At 27.6% G+C, this 23,663-nt stretch overlaps 3 protein-coding genes across 3 annotated transcripts; all 3 read left to right on the top strand.

Moving 5' to 3' along the window:
• The first annotated feature begins 316 nt into the window (after positions 1-316).
• LOC132931186 (zinc finger MYM-type protein 1-like) lies at positions 317-3,580 on the top strand. Its single transcript, XM_060997308.1, has 6 exons — positions 317-881; positions 1,106-2,325; positions 2,396-2,603; positions 2,921-3,108; positions 3,248-3,382; positions 3,455-3,580. Exons 1-6 carry the CDS (start codon positions 317-319, stop codon positions 3,578-3,580), a joined length of 2,442 nt encoding a protein of 813 aa, XP_060853291.1.
• Positions 3,581-7,209: 3,629 nt separating this feature from the next.
• Positions 7,210-8,511, top strand: LOC132931185 (zinc finger MYM-type protein 5-like). The gene is made up of 2 exons (XM_060997307.1): positions 7,210-7,336; positions 7,727-8,511. Exons 1-2 carry the CDS (start codon positions 7,210-7,212, stop codon positions 8,509-8,511), a joined length of 912 nt encoding a protein of 303 aa, XP_060853290.1.
• A 215-nt stretch (positions 8,512-8,726) lies between these two features.
• On the top strand, positions 8,727-10,395 carry LOC132931184 (zinc finger MYM-type protein 1-like). Its single transcript, XM_060997306.1, has 4 exons — positions 8,727-8,743; positions 8,800-8,955; positions 9,001-10,009; positions 10,351-10,395. Exons 1-4 carry the CDS (start codon positions 8,727-8,729, stop codon positions 10,393-10,395), a joined length of 1,227 nt encoding a protein of 408 aa, XP_060853289.1.
• The last annotated feature ends 13,268 nt before the right edge of the window (positions 10,396-23,663 follow it).

Genomic DNA, 23,663 nt, shown 5'->3' with positions numbered 1-23,663 from the left:
ATTTAAATATTAAAATTTGTTGGAAATCCATCTACGAATTGTTGATGTGCTGAGCATATACATAAAATAGGTAAGTTTTATTTTATTTTTTAGCTATTTATTAAGGCATAACCATTTATTTTATATTTAACAAATTGTTTGCGCAATTATTGAATATAAATACATACATAATACCTATATGTACAGTATACACACGTAGATTGTTATATTATTATAGTAAATAATTATTCACACATAAAAACAAGTTGCCATTCTTTATATATTATGATATTCTAAAATCCTGTTTTATTTTATTTATAAATACTGCTTTTAGGCCATGAAACGTTTTCTTGTCCCCCTTTCAAAATCGGATGAATCTGATGAATCTGTTACTTCTAAACAAATTCGTAAATCTTCTACTACAATAAGTGTCAATGATCGCGATATTCAAAACAATATTTTTGATATTAGTCAAAACGTTGAAAACGGGCCAAATCAACCCAACATTACGTTCCCGAGACGAAACATCGGTGGAAAACAGAGATCATTTAATGTTTTGTGGTATTCAAAATACGAATGGTTAGAATACTCGAAAATTAGAGATTCGATATTTTGTTTTTACTGTCGCCATTTCACTAGTGATAATTCCGGCTATAGAGATAAAGTTTTAATTGTTAATGGTTATTCTGATTGGAAGCATATTGGAAACATGTTAGAAAAACACAATTCTTCAAATATTCATAAACTGTCTCTTAAAAAATATAAATCGTGGATATCCGCTAAAAAAACTGGTTCTGTAGCAACAAAATTAAATACACAACTAAAAGAAGACATTTTAAAAAATCGGGAAATTATGAGATCGTTGATCAGATGCGTGTTATATTGCGGGAGACAAGATATTGGTTTACGTGGTCACAGAGAAACTAATAATTATATTGATGATAACGACGATGATAATTTAAAAACTGATATTGACACCTTTCAAAATAATGGTAATTTTATCGAGTTGGTAAAATTGCTTAGACTTGAAAATGACGATTTAAAACAAAATTAAATACATTACCAAAAAATGCTAAATACACTTCAAAAACAATTCAAAATGAAATTCTTAATGTGTCATTTAAAGTAATTTTAAAAAGTATTGTAGAAGAAATTCAAAATGGAAGTAATTTTTACAGTATTATTGTCGATGAAGCTAAAACCGAATCAAATATAGAACAAATGAGAATTTGTGTACGCTACATAAGTGACAATCGTATTAACGAAAGATTTCTTGGATTTCTTGAGCTTAAAGAATTGCATGCAAAAGCACTTGCCGATAGTATTCAACTTTTTTTGTGTTCTATTAATTTGGATATAAAAAATTGTATTGGCCAATCATACGACGGAGCTTCTGCTATGTCGGGGACTATCAATGGTGTTCAGCAATATATCCGAGAAATGTCTAAAAACCCATGCCTATATGTGCATTGCTATGCACACAGGCTCAATCTTGTTTTAGTAGATGCATCAAAACATGTTTCAGCTATTCATAATACAATTGGTATATTAGAAGCAATTTATTCATTTCAGTCGTGTTCTTCACTAAGAAACAGTTTATTTTTGGAATCACCAGAAGACAGTGATAAAAAATTAAAAATACCACAGCACTGCGAAACAAGATGGGTTTCAAAGTACAAAGGGATACATTTCTTTAAAATACGTTTCAAAAGTGTTATTAAAGCTTTAAAAGAGTGTACTTTGAGTAAAAAAGCAAAAGAAGCTGCAAAAGCTAGAGGTTTATTAAACCAATTTGCAACTTTTGATAATTTATTGATAATATTTTGTTTAGATGAACTTCTATTTTGCATAAACTCGTTGTCAGTTTATTTACAAACAAAATCTACAGATTTAAGTAATTGCATAACACTTATTGAATGTACAAAAGATCAAATAAAAAGTATGAGAACCGAAAACAAATTTCATGATTTATATGAAAAAGTTATTAAATCTGTAGAAGAAATCAGTGGTGAAATGAGCATCCCAGTTACGAAAAAGAGAAAAAAGAATGTATCATCAAAACGTACAGATTATTTTGTGACAAGTTCTATAGGACAAAATCAAATGGACAACATTTCTGAACATGAAATAAAAATGAGAAGTCAATACTTTGAAATAATTGACAATATCGTCGTGGAAATGAACCGAAGATTTAAGCAAACAGAACTAATTGAAGCAGTGGAAGCCTGTAATCCAAGCTCCAAAATGTTTTTAGACTTTGACACACTTATAAAATTGCCAGGAATTTCTACAGATAATCAATTTATTGAAAAGTTGAGAGCACAATGTGATTTAGGAAAAAAAAATGTTTGCTGCAGATTCAAATTCTATAGAAGCCTATTTATCAATTAAAAGCATGGGAGCATCATTCTTACAGCTAGAAGAAGTGTACAGACGAATTTTAGTTATTCCAATTTCAAGTGCTACAGCTGAAAGGAGTTTTTCTACAATGAGGAGAATTAAAACGTATAATAGATCGACCATGACCGGAAAACGTTTACACAACCTAGCTCTGCTATCGATTGAACGAGAAAAAAGTGAAGAGTTAATACAAAATCCAGACGAAATTTTAAATGAATTTGCTAGTAATAAGTGAAGAAGGTTAAATTTTTCCATGTAACTGTAATTCAATATATATTTTTTTTTTAACTATTATTATATTTTTAACTAAGTGAAAATTATTCTTTATTAAATCTTAATTTTACTGCATTATCTTATGTGGTTAAATTTACGGGCCCGCCCAAAAAAATATTCCTGGATCCGCGCCTGGTCGGTCGGTGTGTTAGTATAATACGTAATAAAACGCGAAATATTTTGTTAACCGGACGCACGGCCTATTATTGTCCGTTCCCGGCTCAAACAGACACCTCGGGCGTAATCAAGCAAGTTCTTCCTTCTTCAGCGGGCCCTTCCTATTCAGCAGTTCTTTCTTCTTTAGCGGTTCCTTCCTGTTCAACAGTTCTTTCTTCTTCAGCGGTTACTTCTTCTCCAGCAGTTCATTTATCGCCAATGGTTCCTTCCTCTTCACCAGTATCATCTTTACCGGCTAAATCAATTTATGATGAATTTGCAGACCTGCAGATTAAACGAGTACATGATTTACATTATAATATTTACATTACCATAATACTATCTAATATATTAATCACACATTTTCTGTTCAAAAACCAGAAATTTAGGATTCAGAAATTATTATTTAAATTGTATACTTACATAAAATTTAATTTAGTGCACAGAATGGTGGTGTCCCGTACACTCAAAGTTCGAATTATTGGTGAAATCAGTAAAGCCAACGTCATATGAAGACGAACTTTTGATCAAAAGAGCCAAATCACGGTTTGTGTACTGGTCAAAAGGAGACACGGTAATATTATGATGAAGCATGATGCAAATAATCAATGTGTAATAGACAATAATGTATAATTTTCTATAACAGGTTCGTTGTTGCACTCTGGACAGAAAACACCAAACACCGCCAAATAAATATGTTTTCCCATCTTTTTGGCCAACAGTGATGCCTAGTGACATGGATAAACTAAGCAATTCATTTTCAAAGCTTTAATTGTTGATAAACTTGAATAAAAACTACCTATCAATTATTTATGACTTATTTCAACGTCTTGAACTTATTAATCCTACTGGTTAGTGGCTATTAAAAAACTAAATATACTTACATATTATAATGTACTGTACTACTATAGTATAGAAAAGTACTATAGTACCAATACCAGGGATACCATTAACAATATTAACTAAATTAATTTGTATACCATGGAACAATATTATATCTTACTTCATGTAAAAAATTAAACCTATAAAACTAATATTATCATAGAATTATGGACCACAGTCTTAAGAGTAACCATGGTTGAAATACATACATCTTAGAATATACCTTAAACAAGCTTCCAATATTGGTAAGGAAAGTAAGGTTTGGTTAAGTTCAAAATTTAATTAAAACAGACAAACACATATACAATACTTAGTAGTCAATTAAAGTTTATTAATAATCAGGGCCGGATTGGTATGTATCGGCCCATCGAGATTTTCACTTCTAAGCGGCCCATTTATATGTTCACCGGCCCAAAATTGTGCTAATATATCAAAAGACTATCTTATCGTCGACAACAAATTATTCATGTAATAACATATTGTAAATCTATTTATTGTTTATTCGTCGGTAAATTTCCTACGACTATATTATATATTACACATATTTCGTTTTTTTGTACGTTATAGTTAAGTCTGTTGCAGATAAAACCAATATCTGCACTATAGCAAACACCTTATAATATATTGAAAATATTAATGTATTATAATAATATATATTAATATATATGCAATAACAAAAATTCGTAACAAACATAAATGTACAATATATACCTAATAATAAAAAATTTAATATACGTCCACAATATATAAGTTGGAAATCGTATAAATATATTTGTGCGTGTGTGTGTGTGTGTGTCAGTATACAATATAAAAAAAAATGTGAGTAGGTATAAAAATATAATAAAAATAATTTAAAAAAAAAAATTTTAAATTTATTGTTTTTGCTGTAAAAAAAAGAATTAAATACATTATTAATTACAATAATAGTAAAATAATTTTAAACATAAATGATATTACTTATATTTTTTTTTTTTTATCATAATCATTGTACATTGACGTTGTTCTGTTAGACTTAACGTTACAAACATAATATGTTATACGTATATTATACGTGTAAAACTCATACTCTCCTCTGTACACAAATTATTGTTACACCAATTATGTAATAAACATAAAATAATTGAATTAATTATATTTCTAATGTTTTATACTTTTATATAATATCTACCTAATAAAATACATCCAATTGAATATAATATTTAATTTGTTTAACACAATACATTGCAAATTTAATCACGTGTATTATATTTAATAATAATATATAATATTAATGAGTGTATTGGCTGATGTTAGTATTTAATATTTAATTTTTAAATACACATTAGGTATATGCTGTAATGGTCACGATCAGATTGCCTACGTAGGTGGCTTTATTATACATAAACTGATTTTCACCGTTGATTGCTGATTACTAAAAGTACTTTGACTTTTTTATGAACAAATCGACACTCTACTATCGACTTCCGAGGGAATCGAAACGGGGATTAAAGAAAAGTTCTTATTTCACTGATTGCGCCCACGTGGTCTACGGTCTACGATCCGACGAATATAAATTTATTTTCACGAGTGATGACTGATTATTCAACGCTCTAACGACAACATTCGATCAGTGGCGGCTCGCAAGTAAATTCATTGGGGAGACTGAAAATTTAATAAAAAAAAAATGAATACAAATAATATAAAAAAAACCTTTTTTTATTATTATAATTGATAGCTTTATAAAAATTATAAGAATAGATAATTTATATTATTTTATATTCTAATTCAATTCTTCTTTCTTTTTTCTTCGCAAAATCATCAATAATACTTTCCACAAATGTCGGGTCCTTTGCCATTGATTTTAATTGACACTTTTCTTCGTATGTTAACGTATTAAAACTATTTTTAAACAAAAAGTCTAGTATATCTGTTTTTTTTTCTGTATTCCCATAGTAGAAAATATAATAAATATATGTATTTCTAGTGTAATTTATTATATTATAATTAAGTTTGTAACTTGTGTAGTTTTGTATAATACCAATAATAAATAATAATAATTTAATTACTACACGCTGCTATACAATGTCAAATAGCTAAATTTAATAATCTAATACGGACGCACGACACGCTGCAGTTTTCGTGTTTACAGAAAAATACGTGACGACCGCAATGCGAACGGCAAAAACTTTGAATGAGTCTAGTCTCAATGTACTGAATAACATCTATACAATATATGCCCGTCCTCCGCCTAGTCATGCATATGAAATTTGTATTCTATTCCTAACAGCCCACTCTTTTAATTGATCAGTTATTGATGTTTTTTCACAATCAGTGATATGGTTATTTGAGTTAAAACTGTTTAATAAAGTAGTAGAACTAGATTCACCGAATAGGGACAATGTTTGACTAGTAAAATTACTATTTTCAGAAAACATTTGAGATGAAATACTAAGTGGAATAACATAATTTTCCTTAGTAAGTGTATCATTCGAGGGATCATTAGATAATGTATTTTCAAAATTAAATTGAGTCTGTGCAATTGAACTAATATTGCACATAACTGGTAAAGCAACAGATGTTGTATTATTATGTTTTCTTAAATGATCTAAAGAATCAAGTTGCTGTTTTATTTTTTTATTGAATTGAGATTTCGATAAACGAATTTTTTTTTTGAAGCCATTTCTTGAATTATCCATTATATAATATAACTAGAAATAAATGATACCTACCAACAAGGGAACCAGTGCCGCAACTAGCGGGGTGACCGGGGGTGCCTATCACCACCAAGAGGCCTCAGTTTATAATAAATTGGGGCCCCGAAATTTAAAGAAGATTTAAGTGTAAATTTGAGAGTAGGCAGTAAAGAATAATAGTTATAAGGAAAATAAAAATAATAAAAATTCTCATTTCCTGTACATATTATAGTATAATAATTAATAGTATGACACTATAACGATCTTACATTTATAGTGATTTAGTCACATTAGGTAATAATAATAATAATAATTTTCAGTATTTGTGTGTCTATAATTTATATTGTATGTTGTAATTTTAATTTTATATTTATAAAGGTTGTTTGGTAACCTTATTGCCTGCTGCAGTTAACAGTAGACGTGATGGTTGGTGGGAAGGAACTCGAATGATTTGATATTAATTTTGATTTATTTTTAGAAAACCCCATATAATTTCTATCGATAACAAAAATAACACTCATACACACAAAGTATATATTACATATACTATGCAGTATTATATTATATTAATATAATATTATTGATTATAATGTTTTATATTACATGATGACAAATGGGAATTTCCATTATTATTATGTGTTTACAGTCTCGACTTTTGAGTGTTAAATCTTGAAACCATTAGTATTTACTGATCAGTGATTTAGTTGTGCGGTTGTTCCTGTGGCCTGTCGCGCGTGTTAGTTGTAATTTATAATTTTATATAATATTAGTATAATATTACCTACTTGCTATTTACCAAAATCGTGAAGTATTTTTAAGTAGTAAGTATATTTTTTTTATAATTATTATGTCGACACGAAGAGTGTATGAAAGTGGTTTTGCTAAACGCAAGGCAAAAGAACAAAGAGCCGCCGGTTTGGATTTAATGAGAGGTTCAATGACTAAATTTCTTCGAAAAACATCAGTTACTTCAGGTAAATATGGGTTAAAAATTAAAATAAGTATCTTGAAATATGCAATAAAAATCAATAAATCTAAAAAATATGCATTTGAAAAAAAAATTCCAAAATATGCAAACATATGCACAATAAACTTTTATACATTAACTCTAAACACCACAACATAAATTTGTACCTGATCAGATTTATTCTATTTACTTCCCAAACAAATATGCAAATGCATAAATTCCCGAGCCCTGGTCATAGCTCTAAAAATAATAGTAAATGGTGATAGAGACTTGAAAGTTGAAATTTTTTTAACAAGCAACGTCTAAATCATAATGCATAAAAAAATGCAATTATTCGATTTAAAATTGAACAGTATTTAAGTGTTAAATAAGTGAAAATATTTATTAATATGTTTAGAAAATGAATCAATTGTGAAGACAAATGAAGATGTAATAGATGAAGCTGAAGCAAGTGAAACGGTAAATGACATTATTTTATCACCTCATATTGAAATGGATCTAAATAGTGAATTTCCTTCAAATCGTGGAAAGTTTCCAGATGTCATAAATAATTCTAATTTAAAAAGACAGATTATTTTATTTGGGCCTTGCAAACCAAATATTAAATTTCCACTAGATTCTACACCGTGTCAAGATAATGAAAACAAAAGGTGTCGAAAATTTTCTGTTGAATATTATTTTATAACAAATTTAGCTGGCCATAAAATTCCCAGATCTTGGCTTTGCTACTCAGTCATACTTGATAAAGCATACTGCGAATCTTGTTGGTTGTTTTCTGATAGAACACATCCTTATTTTAAATCAAACTGGATAACAGGAATAAATGATTGGCGACATTTATCGCAAAAAATTAATAAACATGAGATTTCTATTCAGCACATTGACGCTGTTAAATTACGCACAATATGGGTAAAAAATCAAACAATTGATCACTCAATAGAAGATCAAATATCCCAAGAAGCTCAGAAATGGAGAGATATTTTAACTAGGTTAATTAAAATAATTTTATTTTTAACAGCTGGTAATACAGCCCTCCGTGGTAATGAAGGGAAATCAACTTCTACAAGTATGAACGAAGGCAATTTTATCCGATCAGTAAGACTAATGGCTGAATTTGATCCACTATTACATAATTTACTTTACACTGAAAAGACACAAATTAAATATCTGAGTTTTCATTAAAAATGAACTAATTGAATTACTATCAACAAACTTAATTACTTTAATTTGTGAGGAAATCAGATCTGCTCCATGTTTCTCCATAATAGTTGATTCAACACAAGATATCACGAAGATTGATCAAGTTAGCATTATTATTAGATATGTAGTAATTGATTATAGAGAACAAAAGTTATATTGTAAAGAGTCTTTTCTAGGATTTTACCCCCTTCATAAACATGGTGCTGAAGATCATGTAAATTTAATAATATCTATTTTAAAGAATTATAATTTGGATATAAACAAATGTAGGGGCCAAGGATATGATGGTGCTTCGGTAATGAGCGGTGGCTACACAGGTGTTCAAAAAAGAATTTCTGATATAATTCCAAATGCATCATACGTGCATTGTGCTGCACATAATTTGAATCTTGTTTTGTCAGATGTGGCCAAAAGTTCATCAAAAATGTTAAATTTTTTTGATATCCTTCAAGATATATTTTTATTCTTTAGTAAAAGTGCTCCTAGATGGGCCTCTCTGGCGCTAGGTGATGATGTAGCAAAAACAGTCTTAAAAAAAGTATGTACAACGAGGTGGGAATCTCGACATAACGCAGTTTTTGCTCTCAAGTATCGTTACAGAGATGTTTTAAAATCTTTAACAAATATAATGCTAACAAGTGACAAGAAAGAAGAAATTAATAGAGCTAAAGGTCTAAAAAAGAAGTTAGAATCTTTTGAGTTTGTGCTAATACTCACTATATGGGAACAAATTTTAAGACCTTTTTATGTGGTATCTAAAAAATTACAATCAATTGATTCTAACCTTCATAATGCTTGTGAGTGTTTACAATCAGCTATTGCAATAATTCAAAATTTGAGAGAGAAATATGAAGAACTGGTTACTTCAGCAACAGATTTGTGTAATAGTTGGGGAATAGCTGTGAATAATAATCAACGGCGTCGAATATATTCAAAAAATTTTTTTGGTGATTTAGATGGAGACAAAAGACAAGATATAACCGAAGAAAACCTCAGAATAAAAGTATTTTTGCCTTTGATTGATACAGCTTTAGTTCAGCTAAATAATCGCTTTTTAGGTTTACAGAAAGTAGTTGATAAATTCAACTTTTTACAACCACAAGTAATTTTAGTATCTAGCGAAGATAACATTATCAAGACTACTTATGACTTCATTTTATACTACAAGAAAGATATAAGTTCAGATCTTACGAGACAGATGTTATCTTTTAAAGAAGTGATAATTGATTCACTGTCAACTATGAAAAGTATAAAAGATATAGCAAATTATATTTTAGAAAATGATATGGCTTCTCTTTTCAAAGATATATTAACTGCTTGTATCATTTTTATATCATTACCAGTCACTGTTGCATCAGCAGAACGTTCGTTTTCCAAGCTAAAAATAATAAAAAACTATCTAAGAAATTCAATGGGACAAGAAAGGCTATCAAATATCAGTATTTTAAATATAGAACGATCAAGAACTAAAGAACTTAATGTAAATAAAATAATTGATGACTTTGCTAATAAAAAAGCAAGAAAAAAAAATTTTTGTAAATAAAAATGTTATTTTATAAAATATATTTTAAATTTGAACTGCATAGGTATGTTATAATAGTTTTTTATTTATTTATGAATATTACTTAATTTACTTAGATGTTTATTGTTTATATATTTTATAATACAGAATAAAATAATAAAAAGGTATTATTATTATTATATTATGTTTGAATTTAATTTTTTAATTACTTGACTGGGTGCAATAGTTTAAGTGCCTAATAAGTAAGGACCATTTGAATAATGTAAATTAAACTAATTGTAAAATGTAAATTTATAAAGTATTCAAATCACAAGGGAACAAAAATAAGTTCATTTAAAGACTGATTCTTAGGAGCCATGTAGTATATAGAAACAATTTACAATAGTATAAACGATGCTTTTATCTACCTATATAATATTATACATTGCAGTGGCATAGCTAGGAATTTTAGTTGGGGGGGACTAATTTCAAAATTGTTCATAATAATCATGAATTATATAAAGTCAAATACACAAGTATATAGGTAATAATAAGTAATTAATTTCAGTAAATGAAAATAATAAAATAAAGGATAGAATATAGAACTTAATACTATACAACTTCAATATACAGTTTTTTTAAATTATCAAATTGTGTTTAAAAGTTAATTTTCAGAGTAGGTTGAGGGGGCAAGTGTACAGGTACAGGTATAGTATACAGGTACAGGGGCCCCATAACATTTTTTGCACCAGGGCCCCACAAGACCTAGTTGCGGCACTGAAGGGAACAACTATATAATTTAACTATAGCTTATTATTAGCTTCCTAGTTCTTACTTACGGGGAAATTATTTAGCTGCCTAATTATTATCGATACATTAACCATAAATTTACACAAAAAAAATTCAGAATATCTAGATTAATGACAATTACTTATTTAATATTTGAATTATGTAGGTATATACGAATATATTAATGTTTAATATTATTTTGTTTGTTTATAATATTATGTAATATACATATGTATATATACATACAGACATGGTATAAACTACAAGTATATCGTATGTATTAGTTGTTACCTAGTTAGGTTAGATTATATTACATATTGTTACACTTACTAAATGGAAAATTACAATATATAATTATTTACAATTTATTATAAAACAACAATCATATTTTTACTTATACGTACCTTAAACGACGAATGGCCAAACTAATTAGCAAAATAATAATAAATATTCAATCAATATAGTATCGAAAAATCGAGACTATAACAGCACAGAGTAGATTAAATAATATAAAAGTATAGACTATCGGACTGACGAATACGGAATATCGATCGATCGGAGTGACAGACGACGGTACCGTATAATATTATATAATGTCTGCATTTCCACTGTGGTGTGTGTGTGTGAATATGCCGTATCCGTATCGTTCTTGGACTCTTCTGTCTCCCTTCGCCATGTGCGTTGAATGTTTTGGGTAAAACCGACCGTTTTAAAATATATTACATTATATTAAAATCTTAGATATAACACCACGATAAAAGACATCGTATACTAGACGGCGGTTAATGATTATTGACTATACAGTGTAAATAACTGGTACATCGTACATGGTAATATTTTGTATGACAATAAACAAAAATAGAACAACAATCATAAACCGCCGTCGGGTCGCCCCGCGCACACACACATAGCATAGACATATTTATTAATTTAATATAATAATTCAATTGCTGTCGACGATCGGTTCGTATCGTTCTTATCAGAACGATCGTCAAAAATCCAGTTAACCAAAAAAATAATTCTACTATAGTAAATCCTAACAATAATATTATTTATTTTTAGTAAAATTATTAAAATAGCTTTACACTATTATACTATATGTTTATATATATTTAGGTAATTAATTAAATAATATTATAATTATTATAAACAATAATGGCGTTGACATAATTAATAAAAGAATATTCTTCTATTATTTACAGACAAAACTATAATGGATAATCTATAAATATTAAAACCATATTATTCATTGATTGTACATAAAAGAATATGAAAAAAAAATACGAATGTAATAGGATAAAATGAATATTCCTTTATCATCTGTATTATAATATCCGTAGAGTATTTTCAAATAGATAATTTTTGTAGAATATGACAATATTATGAATAGAATATCCTCTGTTGAAATCACCTGATAAAATTAACTAAAGAATATGTTTAGAATATTGATTAGTATTATTAATAGAATACTTAAATCGAAGATTGAAGGAATATCCAATGAATATGCCGTGCTAGTTGGGTACGTTTACCCCGTTTGTCCGTGAAATCTGTTAGTGTGATTGGACGGAACGATTAGAATTGCCGAACGACGTATGCACGTCCCACCTACTCGGTATTATTTTAATGATTTCGATTAAATCTCACGATTCTATGTGTTATTTCTCCGTACGTGTTGTTGGCCTTTTGTTCGTCGATTCGTGTCGAATACAAGTCGTTTTCGTAGCCTTCGTACTCTGTCGTTCCCGATGGTCGACGGTGCTGAATTGGCGCTGCAGGTTTTTTTTTTTTTGGATATTAAACGCCGTGGCGGGGTATATTTCTTTAAATATCAAATGTGTGTGTAGTACTACATTAATATCTATTATCATATGTGTTGCAGGTGTGTGGAGCATTAACGTTCGTTTGTTCGCACAGTGTTGATTTACTCATATTCTACATAATATAGTTAAATTACTGTTTTTGATTTAATAAATTGCATTTTATTATTTTATTTACATTGTTTTATCCTTTGTAACTCAGCCCTAACTCCATAAGACCAATGTTTTACCCCCAGTAGTACTATGTGGCACACAAGTGTTTGTCGACGATGCAGGTTCATTCGCAGAGTACCGTCAGTATGTACTCCAATACAGTGTATTGAAGCTACACTATGGTTGAATAGTTACTTTTACCCAGATGTACACATATTAACAGCATAAACACATTAAAAACATACGGAAAATGTTAATAGTTCATAAGTGAGTTGTTGAGTTAGAGGAGCTGATTAACTACGTACCGTGTGATTCTTAAAACCCGAATAAAAAATAAAATAATCTACATTTGATACTTAAATTATTGTTGTTCAACTCTAAATATATAATATAATGTAATTTTATAATACACATTATACAAATTATAATAGTACTATATGTTTTTTGCATATTTATAAAAATACATTTTATTAATTAAACATTTGGCAAGTTCAAAAGATTTAATTAGCAACCATAAGTTATTTAAATTATTTAATTTGATTTAATAACCATCGTGTAAGTTTCAGACGAAAGGTAATTAAATAGTTCTATAGTCTCAGTGTAAATAGTATACAATTGAGTATATTTGACTCGCTAAACGCAGAATGGACACATGTCCATCTGAAGGACTTTAAGGTTGTGGACATGTGCCGTTTATGTTTCAAATTACCATTTATATTTCAAAAATAACCGTTTTCTTATAAATAAGTAGCTTTAATATGCATAAAAATTAAAATGACATGATTAAATAATATACAGTAGATTATATACTAATATTGAGTCACAAATATTTTATATCTTTTTAATAATTAGAAATTTAATTATATAAAAAATATCTTATGTTCTATTTTGCCTTGCTTGAGGTGTCTCTATTTGTAACGAAAATATATAATTCCAAAATGATTGCAATGCTTGCTCTTAAATGTATTTTGCTAGTTGCTTCAAATCTTTCATTTTGCTTTCAAGAATTGGTAAGCTTGAAGTATAAACAAGTGTTTTTGGGAGTTGTATGGGCATTGCATTGTTTTTTCTCAATTTGAAATGGTTTGATATTATTCCGTCAATAAATTCACTTGCCTTAATTATTCCACATTTTTCCAATACACATTCAAAATAATGGTAATTAGAAATTAAAAATTTTTCTATTGTACGAAGTTGTTTCAATGTTTTATTACGGCTTAAACATTCTAATGCGTTAGTATTTTTAATATAAAATTTTGGAAACCACATTTGATAGTCATAAATCATACTTTTATCAACTAGAAACACTGAACATTTTTCTGGGTTTCTTGATGATTTTAAAGTAAGTTCTATATAGTCTTCTAAGGTGTATAGACGATCCACTCTGTTCAGTTGTTTTTTTATCAATGCAAAGTCACTATCACACGGCAAAAACGTGTCCACTTTGTGGAAAAAACACCTGAACTTTTTTGAATTTTTTAATTTCAACTAGAGCCATAATCATTCTGAGTAATGCGTGGTTTTTTTTTTTGCCCAGCACAATTGTCACAAAACAAATGCAATTTCTCAACATCATCATCAACATAACTATTAATATAGTGAACCAAAAAAGAGCATACATCATTTGGCGTTTTTCTTGCTGTTGCCTCATGATAAACATAACAAAATAAATTATTCGTGTTTAAATTATGAATACCAAAAGTATTGACAGATAATTGACAATAATAATATACTTCCTGCACCGGTATTTTAGGTAAGTCAACTACAGCCATAAAATCAAATCAAAGACCTAACACTTTTTTATTCTGTTGAGAAATCTCTATTGTTTTTTTTAATATTATTATAAAATGTTTTGCTTCTATGTTTATGAACTAGTAATTCCGCAGCAGCAACTCTTTTTTGCAACATCATTTAAATCTTTACTCATTATTTTTGTATTTAATTCTTCGCATTTTGAACAAGCATCTTTGACTGGAGCACCAAAGCCTAATGAAAAAAAATTCTTAAAATACTCCCAATAATATTGATATTTTATTTTCCCTTCTAATTCTGGATACTTTTCTATAAACATTGTATGCATAGTTTTAACATTTAATTTAGGGTCTAAATAATTTTTCAATCGTGTTGTGTAATGAGAATCTTTAGTTGGAAAACTCAGTTTATGTTCATGTATTTTTTGACAATACTCATATGGCATAGTATTAGCATTAATATTTTCGCCTCTCATATCAACTGGAGTAATATTATTTTCTAACAAATCGACCAGCCGTCTAATTTTCTTATTAGAAATATTATAAACGTTAATGAAAGATTTCTTACATACTTGAATACGCTGTCCATCTACTATTAAAAAATACTGAACACTTTTGGATTTCGGTTTTGATTTTCCTTCTTCTGTTTCTATTAGTTTTCGTTTCTTGTAATTACCAACGATTGTTATTCCATTTATACACATTTGTAATCTACATTTAAACATTTGTACACCCCCCCTCAACCTAACCTTTCAAAATTTCCCCGGCGGCGCTGGCGTAACGTTAAACTAGCGCATTCATTTTGCCAAATATTAAAAAATATCAATTTTAAATGATACAGCATTATGTACTTTTTTTTATACAATTCTGTAGAAGTAAAAAAAAATGTAGTACAACCCCCACCGTCAATCCCGACCAAAACCGTTTTTTCTATGCGCGTATTGCAGTATGTAAATAGGTACGACGCGTAACTCGATTGTAAAATGTTCATCATTTCAATTACCAATACGCTGGCAACCGTAAGTTTGAAATTCAACTCATAAATAAAATCAGTAAATATTATACGAATTGTACAAATTTTTGATCACAATTCCAAAATTATATCATCAGAATTAAAAGATGATGAAATTGTTGTTATTTCGTACCATTTGAATAAAAAAAAAAACAAAGTAAAGCTAAAACGGTAAGGCGATGTTGTGTATATCCTCCGAATATGAAGAGATCACAAGGAGGGTAATATTTCATATTTATTTTTTTAACTTTGAGGCCCGTTCAATTAGTATTGCTTGAGAATAATTACGTTTGATTAACTAGTAAGTGAATTTTTACTAAATATATTTTTATATTACGTACCTATATACAAAATATGTTTTTTTAAGATTTTGGTTTAAATAAATGATTACTCCGCTTTTTTTCTTGAAATACATATTTATTTATATAAATGAAGATATTTTAATAACTTATTTTATGTAAAATCATCTATTGTATGTTCATTGTTAAAATTGTTCAATTATTTATCACTTACCGGGACCTTACTTAAAAAAGAAAACACTTTTTTGTGTATAGCCATTCCACCTGAAGAATGGCTCTCTGTTACATTTTAGTATTGAATATTTCATCAAATCAAATCAACCTACATCAGTACTTTGTTAATATACCATACTCTGTAGTTTATATTGAATTAAATACAAGTATTATATATTTTCACTGTCATCATTAGAACAACTTTAATTCATAAACATTTTGATAACTCATAAATCATAATAAATCATTCACAAAACAGATAAATTAAAATTAATTTGGAGCTCCTTAAAATGGTGAAGGCGTTTGAGAATATTTTGTTGTATATGTTAATAGTTTACAAATACACTAAGCTGGTAATATTAATTTAAAACAAAATGTAGAAATATACAGGTATAATTTCTATTTTATTATTTTAAATATTTCATATTGATTAGGCATAAGTTATAAAATACCTAGATATAAGGGGTATAAGTGATATTAAACATACGTAATTCACAAGAACAGTTTATAATTTATTATAATATTTATTTTGATTATTAATAATTGGACGGTATTCGTGAAAAAGGGTATAAGTCAAATTTAACAACTTTTAAGGAGACGTAAAAAAGTGATTAGTTCTTGTTTTTTGCAAGAATGTTAATCGATGTATTTTTAATAAATTAAACTATTTTTATTGTAATATAAAATTATATAATTTTAATGAAAAAGTTAATTATTATTTATTATAGATGACTTATTCCCTATTGCACTGAATATATTGAAATATAGTGACTTATACCCTTTTACACCATTATAAATGTATATATTTTTGAAAATATTCACTGTGAAAAAAGGTATAAGTATTAAAACAATGTAAAAATATATTAATAATAATATTATTTTTTTATAATTTTTTTTTAATTTTTATTGTTCTATACAAGTAATTAAATAATAAAAATAATGAATACAAAATATTCTGAATTATCGTAGTTTAACAAATTTTTAATCATACAGCTATAGGTACAATATAATAAAAATAATTTATTATTATCATAATAACATAACAAATATAAGCGTTTTGTTAAGTACTTTACATTATTACATTAGGTAATTATAACCACATCATACAAATATTATAAAAAAAAAAAAACTAACATATTTATTTTATTGAGATTAAGAGATCCTTATACTTCTTTAGGAACATATGTTTAACAACATTAACTATTAAGATTATACATTATATTAATGATTTATTAAAAATAAAAATAAAATAAAAATAACAAAACAAAAAATAAAAATCGCCATTTTTAAATTACCGAGTTCCTTACATTAAGAACATGCATTTTAACATAATTTAGTATATTAATGATTTATTAAAAGTTACAATACTAAAATTGGATATAAAAAGAGAATAAAATAAGACTAAATTTTAAATATAATGAAAACTTACTCTCCTTTTTCATCAGACACAAGTGGATCTCTTAAATTGTTTTTTGTTTTTAAGTTTTGATAAAATGTGTGATATATTTCTGGAATGAACTGTAGTAACGAAATTAAATCTTTTTTCTTCTCTTCAGTTATTGGCAATACATCACTATATGCTTTAGGTATTGGTGCATTGCATAAAGCATTCCATCGTGTTAAATTCATTTTATGAAATATTTCATCGTCCTTCAAAGATGATTTGTAAAACACAATATTTTTGTCAGATTTATTATATCGTAGCCATTGTACACTACGAAAAAAAAATACTTGTCCTGCCTCATTTTTTTTTTTAATTGATATTTGGCTTTTAACAAGCTATGAAAATCTTGAAAATTACTTTGTTCAGTTTCAATGACATTACATTTTTCTTTTCCAGCAAAACGAATTAATTGGGACCAATCATAAGGGTGATTAATTTGAGTTGCATACCTTTTTTTTGCTTTTTCAATTCGGCCATGGTCCGAATCGCACTCCATGCGAGTATGTCCGGAGATCATAAATTTATGATCAATAATTTTAATTGTCTCTTGTTGTTCTAAAAAAGCTAAACACATAGCCATAAAAATAGAATTTTTATTTTGACCTGCACAATTATCACTGTACATGACAACATGGGTTATATTTGATGGCAAGTTTGCTAAATAATGAAAAACACAAGACCCAATATCATTGGCCCCACGTTTTACAATGGTCTCATTCCATATATAGCATGATGCATTTGAAGTTAGTATATTATGAACTGTGAGATTGAAGGTCCATAGTTGTCTTTTATAAAATGCAACAGATGATTCCAAACTTGGAGTGGGAAGACATTGTTGTAGGTCAAAAGCTATTACACATTTATTGACATCATTGTTTTTGAATCTTTTCTTTTGGCATCATATGTTTCTTCTGCTTCATAATGATGCTTATTCTTTTTTATAAGTAAAGCAGCCTTTTCTTCACTTGAAGAAATATTGTTGGAAATCTGTATTTTAAAACTGTCACAGAGTGCACATGTGTCTTTTTTGGGATTTTTTATTTTTAAGCCGGCTTGTTTAAAATATTTTCTATAAACAGTAGTACTAACAGGATCATTAACAGCTTTTACATAATCATCATAAGCTAATTTCAAAGTGAAATGAGCTGGTAAGTATTTTTTCGTAGTCTCTTTACGACAATAGTGACTTTCATAAGATGGGAGCATTCTTATATGATCTAAGACTAAATTAATACTGTTTTGACTGTTTTTATTTTTGGGCGTGCTTTTACCTCTTTTATCGGGTTTCATTTTTTGGATGGGTGACTGAACTTTTTGTGTGCAGATTTTTTGAATAAATTTAGGTGTTTCTCCAAATATATTTAAAAAACACAATTTGCAGACAACAATCAATTCATTATTATTAGGAATAAAATATTTGTAAGTAATCTGTCGATTTTTTTGCTTCTCAGGGGTATCAGTTATTTTCCTATTAGCAACTTTCTTAGTAGAAACTATAAGATTTGCTATGTAAGAAATTCGTCTATCATAAGATTTCAAGGACCAATACGCATCAAATAGAGTTTGTTGTAAATTGCGGTCAATTTTTTGCTTACATTTAGATCTACAGTCAGTTAATGGTTTTAACATCCTTGCTGGAACAAGCTTTCCTTTTTGTGTAATATATTCTTTACCACTATTCCTTTTTACTTTAATATTTTGTCTAAATTGTCTAGTAATTCCTTTTATGCTAATCCGCTTTTTTTTATCAACACTCATAACAACATCTAAGATTTAAAAAAATATATAATATTAAGACTTACTTAACAACCTTTAAGATTTTCATACTATATTTTTAACATTAATACCTGATTGAACCTGTTCAGGTGTTCCTAATATAATACTAATATCATCATGATTGTCATGCTGCATTAATACATTATTAAAATCATTATTAATATTACTATAATTATTGCTAGTATTATCAACATCCATAACAGTAACTAGGATTAAAAAAATATGTATTATTTAGACTTACTTAACAAACTTTAAGTTATTTATATTATATTTTTAACATTAATACCTGATTGAACATGTTCAGGTGTTCCTAATAAAACACTAATAATATCATCATTATAGTTCTGTTCTTGTATCACAATCTCATAGTTCTCTCCATTTAGCATTACTACATTATTATTATTTTGACTATTATCAGGATTAGAATCACATTGGTTTACCCATTCCTAGCCACAAATAATATATCAAAAGATTATAATTATAACAAGTTAATATTTTCATGTCAAATAAGTTACGGTATAAATGCAGTTTAGTTCTCACTCGATTTTTTCGATTTTTTTCTTCCTAAAATGTGTGTTTTAAAACACCGAATACAAAAGTCTAATTCAAAAATTCTCGCAAATCATTATTTTGGAAGTTCTTTCTTTCCAAAGTTTACGATTTTACGTATTTACGCATCCATACTCAAAACGCTGTATACTTTGCTTTCCTACGTCTTCGTATTAATATTTATGTTTATTAATACATATTTTAATATTTACCCTGTTACCTAAATGAGGTGGTTTTACATAACAAGTCGAGGGATATTTTCGATTTGCGCCGAGGAGCATAGCGACGAGTGCCGATACATGCGTAGTCACTGCCTAGGGATATTGCAGTGGCGTAGCAAGGATTTTTTTTGGGAAGGGCTGATCAATTTTTGGAATTATGTACAATTTAAGTTTTTTGTAGTGATTATTTTCATATTTTCATATTAAAAATTAAAATAATTTTTAAATTTTCTTGATATTTCGGGGGGGGGGGGGGGTGCAGCCCCTTCAGCCCACCCCCTAGTTACGCTATTGGGATATTGTGATATCAAGTTGAGATATTGTGTTAATTTGTTATTATTAAGGATTTATTCACGAAAATAAAACATTATTATTTATCAGTCTTATTGCCTTTTGAAAGTCGTTAAATATAATAATCTAAGTATAATCTAAATTTTTCATCAAAACTACTTTAGATAATAATATTATAACAAGAAAAAAAATTAATAAGAGCCAAAAGGCGACAATCAAATACGAAAACGTAGGAGAGTAAAGTATACAGCGTTTCGCGCATGCATGCGTAAATGCGTAAAATCGTAAACATTGGTAAGATAAAATTTCCAAAATAATAATTCGCGAGAATTTTTGAATTAGACTTTTGTATTTGCTTTAAAACAAATATTTTGGGAAGAAAAAAATCTTAGGGAACTAAACTAAATATGATAAGGAACAATAATAAATAATATAAACATTTTTATCATTCTCCCTTCACGTATAAAATACGCGCCGAAAAATGTCCATTACAATGGACATTAGGTAGTTGTTACTACAACAACATATTAACACTAGAAATAACTTGTCTAATAAATTATTAGTAATATTTAGCAAAGTTTTATAGTTGATGCCTTTATTTGAATAATAAACTTAAAAGAATAATAGTAACTGGTGTTAGACATAAAATAATAATAAAATTGACTTGATAAAAACTTAAGTTATGACCTTATAACTATAAAGCTAAAATAAAATATTTATTTACAAAATTTAAATTATGTTTTATGGAAATTAAAAAAACAATTATTGCTTGTGGTAATGCAAAAATACATAGAACATTCACTGCATTGAATCTTAGTTTTTTTTTTTACAACCTATAAAACGACACCTTGATGAATTTTTGATATCCTTCATTATTGGTAAATGTTCAGCACCTGAAATATAGGTATAAATAAGTTAATTATTTCAACGTAAACATACCTAATATTTACTATAATTTTTGTTAATAATCAAGAGGTATGCAAGAAGAAATTTAATAGATATGAATAGTTTATTCGATTATTATGAAAGGTGTGTAAAAAATTATTTTAGGGAAATTAAGTTGGTAAAATTAAAGATATAGGTACAATGACTACAATGTATACTATAACTATATGAAAATATTTTCTTTAGATTTTGGATACACAGAGTGGGTGTGGAAATAATCTCAGTTTGTGATCAGGCAAGAAGAACAAATAACCACATAGAATCTTTTCATAATAAACTAAGATATTCATTTGGGGTAGCTCATCCAAACATCTGGGTGTTTTTGAGTAAGTGTTGATCTACACTTATAAATTTGTTATGGCATATTGTTAAATTCATAATTTTAGTTTTAAAGATTAAAATTTTGTTTATAACTGTTTTTTTTTAAATTAAAATTGTTTATGTTGCTTTAAAATTAAAATATAGTATCTTTTTTACTCTTGTATTTACCCATATAATATCCAAAACAAAATAAATCACTTTCTTTGTACTAAACTCAACTGATTAAAGTTTAATGATTTTAAAATATAAACTCTTCCAAATGCTAATGCATGTCACTTATTAGAATAAGATCTCTATATATAAAGGGTTATTATTTTAGTAATAGTCTTATCATATTAGTCATACTAATCAAAAAGATATACAATTTTATAATATAATATACCAAAATATTTTATTTAAGTGTAACAACTGAAAGGCTACCACGTTCTAACTATATTGGTGATCTCAGTTTTAGGCTTTTTAAATTTAAAATGTCAAAGAAAGAAGAAATAGTTGTTACTTTTCTTTTAAAAAAAAAATATTAAATAACATCAATGATTCTTTTATAGAAATTAACTTTGAGGTAAATACAAATAATATTCATAGTACAGTTAATTTGTATTCCTGTAAAGATCATATTATATTATTTTATCATTCCCAATCAATAATTTTAGCCACTACTAGGTATTCAATAAATTAACTATAATAATATTTTTTTTCTTTTTTGTACATTAACTGTCAGTTTATACTTTATATTCATCTTAAAAAATCTGTGATATTAAAATAAATAAATAAACTAGTATATTACATAATATGTAATGTATGTTATATTATAACTATCGGTTTTGGCGTTTTGGGCAATACTTTATTATGACATAATATCAATATTATTATGACATTTGTACTACTTCTCTACATTGTAGAGAAGTAGTACAAATTGATTTGTTGGATATAATAAGTAATTAGCAATTACTAAATAACATTTAAAATATTTTATGTATGTTTCTATTTACAGATAAACTATGTGATTTAATTAGAAACTATAATATTGTAGTTAATCAACTACAAAATGGTTTAACTCCGACAAGGAATACAAGAATTAGATATATTGTCAATAGTGAGCGCATTCAACATGCTACTAGACAACTTAAATTAGGTCTTATAAGCACCAAAGAATTTCTGAACCGGTGTTCTTATACAGTGGCTTCTTATGAAGAACGCCAACGACATTTTGCCATAAATATACAGCAAGCCGATAACCAGTCGCACAATACTAGGGACAATGAACCACTACATCAACAAGATGAAACTGTAAATGTACAACTACAAGATGAATCAGATCATGCCGATCAAGGTAAGAACAAATTATTATTTTTTAATAATTACAAATTAAAATTATTTTTAACAAATTATAATGCTAATTACAGAATATTTAGTATCTAGGGAAAATTCAAATGAGAGCTTGGATTCATTTATTTCTAGCCCAGGGCAGCAATTATTAGAAAATCTAGATGATGCTGTACAAGCTCCTCATTGTAAGAATATATTATTATTATTATTATTATTAGGTATTTAAATAAATAAAAATTGTTCAAATTATTGTTTTCAGCAATTCATAGTAATCTACCCTATACAGATCATGAAGACAATGAAACTCAAGATGAACATCTTGATTCCAATGAGAGCTTGGATTCGTTTATTTTAAGACCGAGAAGGCAACTAGTAGTGATTGATGATTCAGACGATTCACTGTCGACTGCTAATCGTAAGAATATATTAGTATTATTATTTATAAATAAAATAATATTATTGTTCTTAATTATTATTTTGTTGTGTTTTTTCAACTTCAAGAGCTTCCTAATAGAGCTATAGTTGAAAATCCAGAGACAGAAGAACACGACTGTAAGAAAATTAAAATATTTATAATTCTGTATTTTTGATACTCTAATATGTCTTTAAACTCTATACCAGGGGATGAACGTGATTTTTTTGTTCCGGAAGACCTGGCGTTAGTTATGTGGCAGGAAGTATATGGTAGGGATGAACCTCTGGATATTCCATATGTCCAAGTTA

This window comes from Rhopalosiphum padi, unplaced genomic scaffold (genome assembly GCF_020882245.1).
Source record: "Rhopalosiphum padi isolate XX-2018 unplaced genomic scaffold, ASM2088224v1 scaffold1, whole genome shotgun sequence".
Taxonomy (NCBI): domain Eukaryota; kingdom Metazoa; phylum Arthropoda; class Insecta; order Hemiptera; family Aphididae; genus Rhopalosiphum; species Rhopalosiphum padi.
The sequence above is the reverse complement of the archived record's forward strand: the minus strand, read 5'-3'. Positions and strand labels throughout refer to the sequence as shown.

Coding starts and splice junctions, on each gene's coding strand:
- LOC132931186 (XM_060997308.1), top strand. CDS start 317: ATGAAACGTTTTCTTGTCCCCCTTTCAAAATCGGATGAATCTGATGAA. Junction 882..1,105: donor TTGCGGGAGACAAGATATTG/GTTTACGTGGTC, acceptor TGTCATTTAAAG/TAATTTTAAAAAGTATTGTA. Junction 3,383..3,454: donor ACTGGTCAAAAGGAGACACG/GTAATATTATGA, acceptor TTTCTATAACAG/GTTCGTTGTTGCACTCTGGA.
- LOC132931185 (XM_060997307.1), top strand. CDS start 7,210: ATGTCGACACGAAGAGTGTATGAAAGTGGTTTTGCTAAACGCAAGGCA. Junction 7,337..7,726: donor AAAAACATCAGTTACTTCAG/GTAAATATGGGT, acceptor TAATATGTTTAG/AAAATGAATCAATTGTGAAG.
- LOC132931184 (XM_060997306.1), top strand. Junction 8,956..9,000: donor GCCAAAAGTTCATCAAAAAT/GTTAAATTTTTT, acceptor TTTATTCTTTAG/TAAAAGTGCTCCTAGATGGG. Junction 10,010..10,350: donor CAAGAACTAAAGAACTTAAT/GTAAATAAAATA, acceptor AAATTTATAAAG/TATTCAAATCACAAGGGAAC.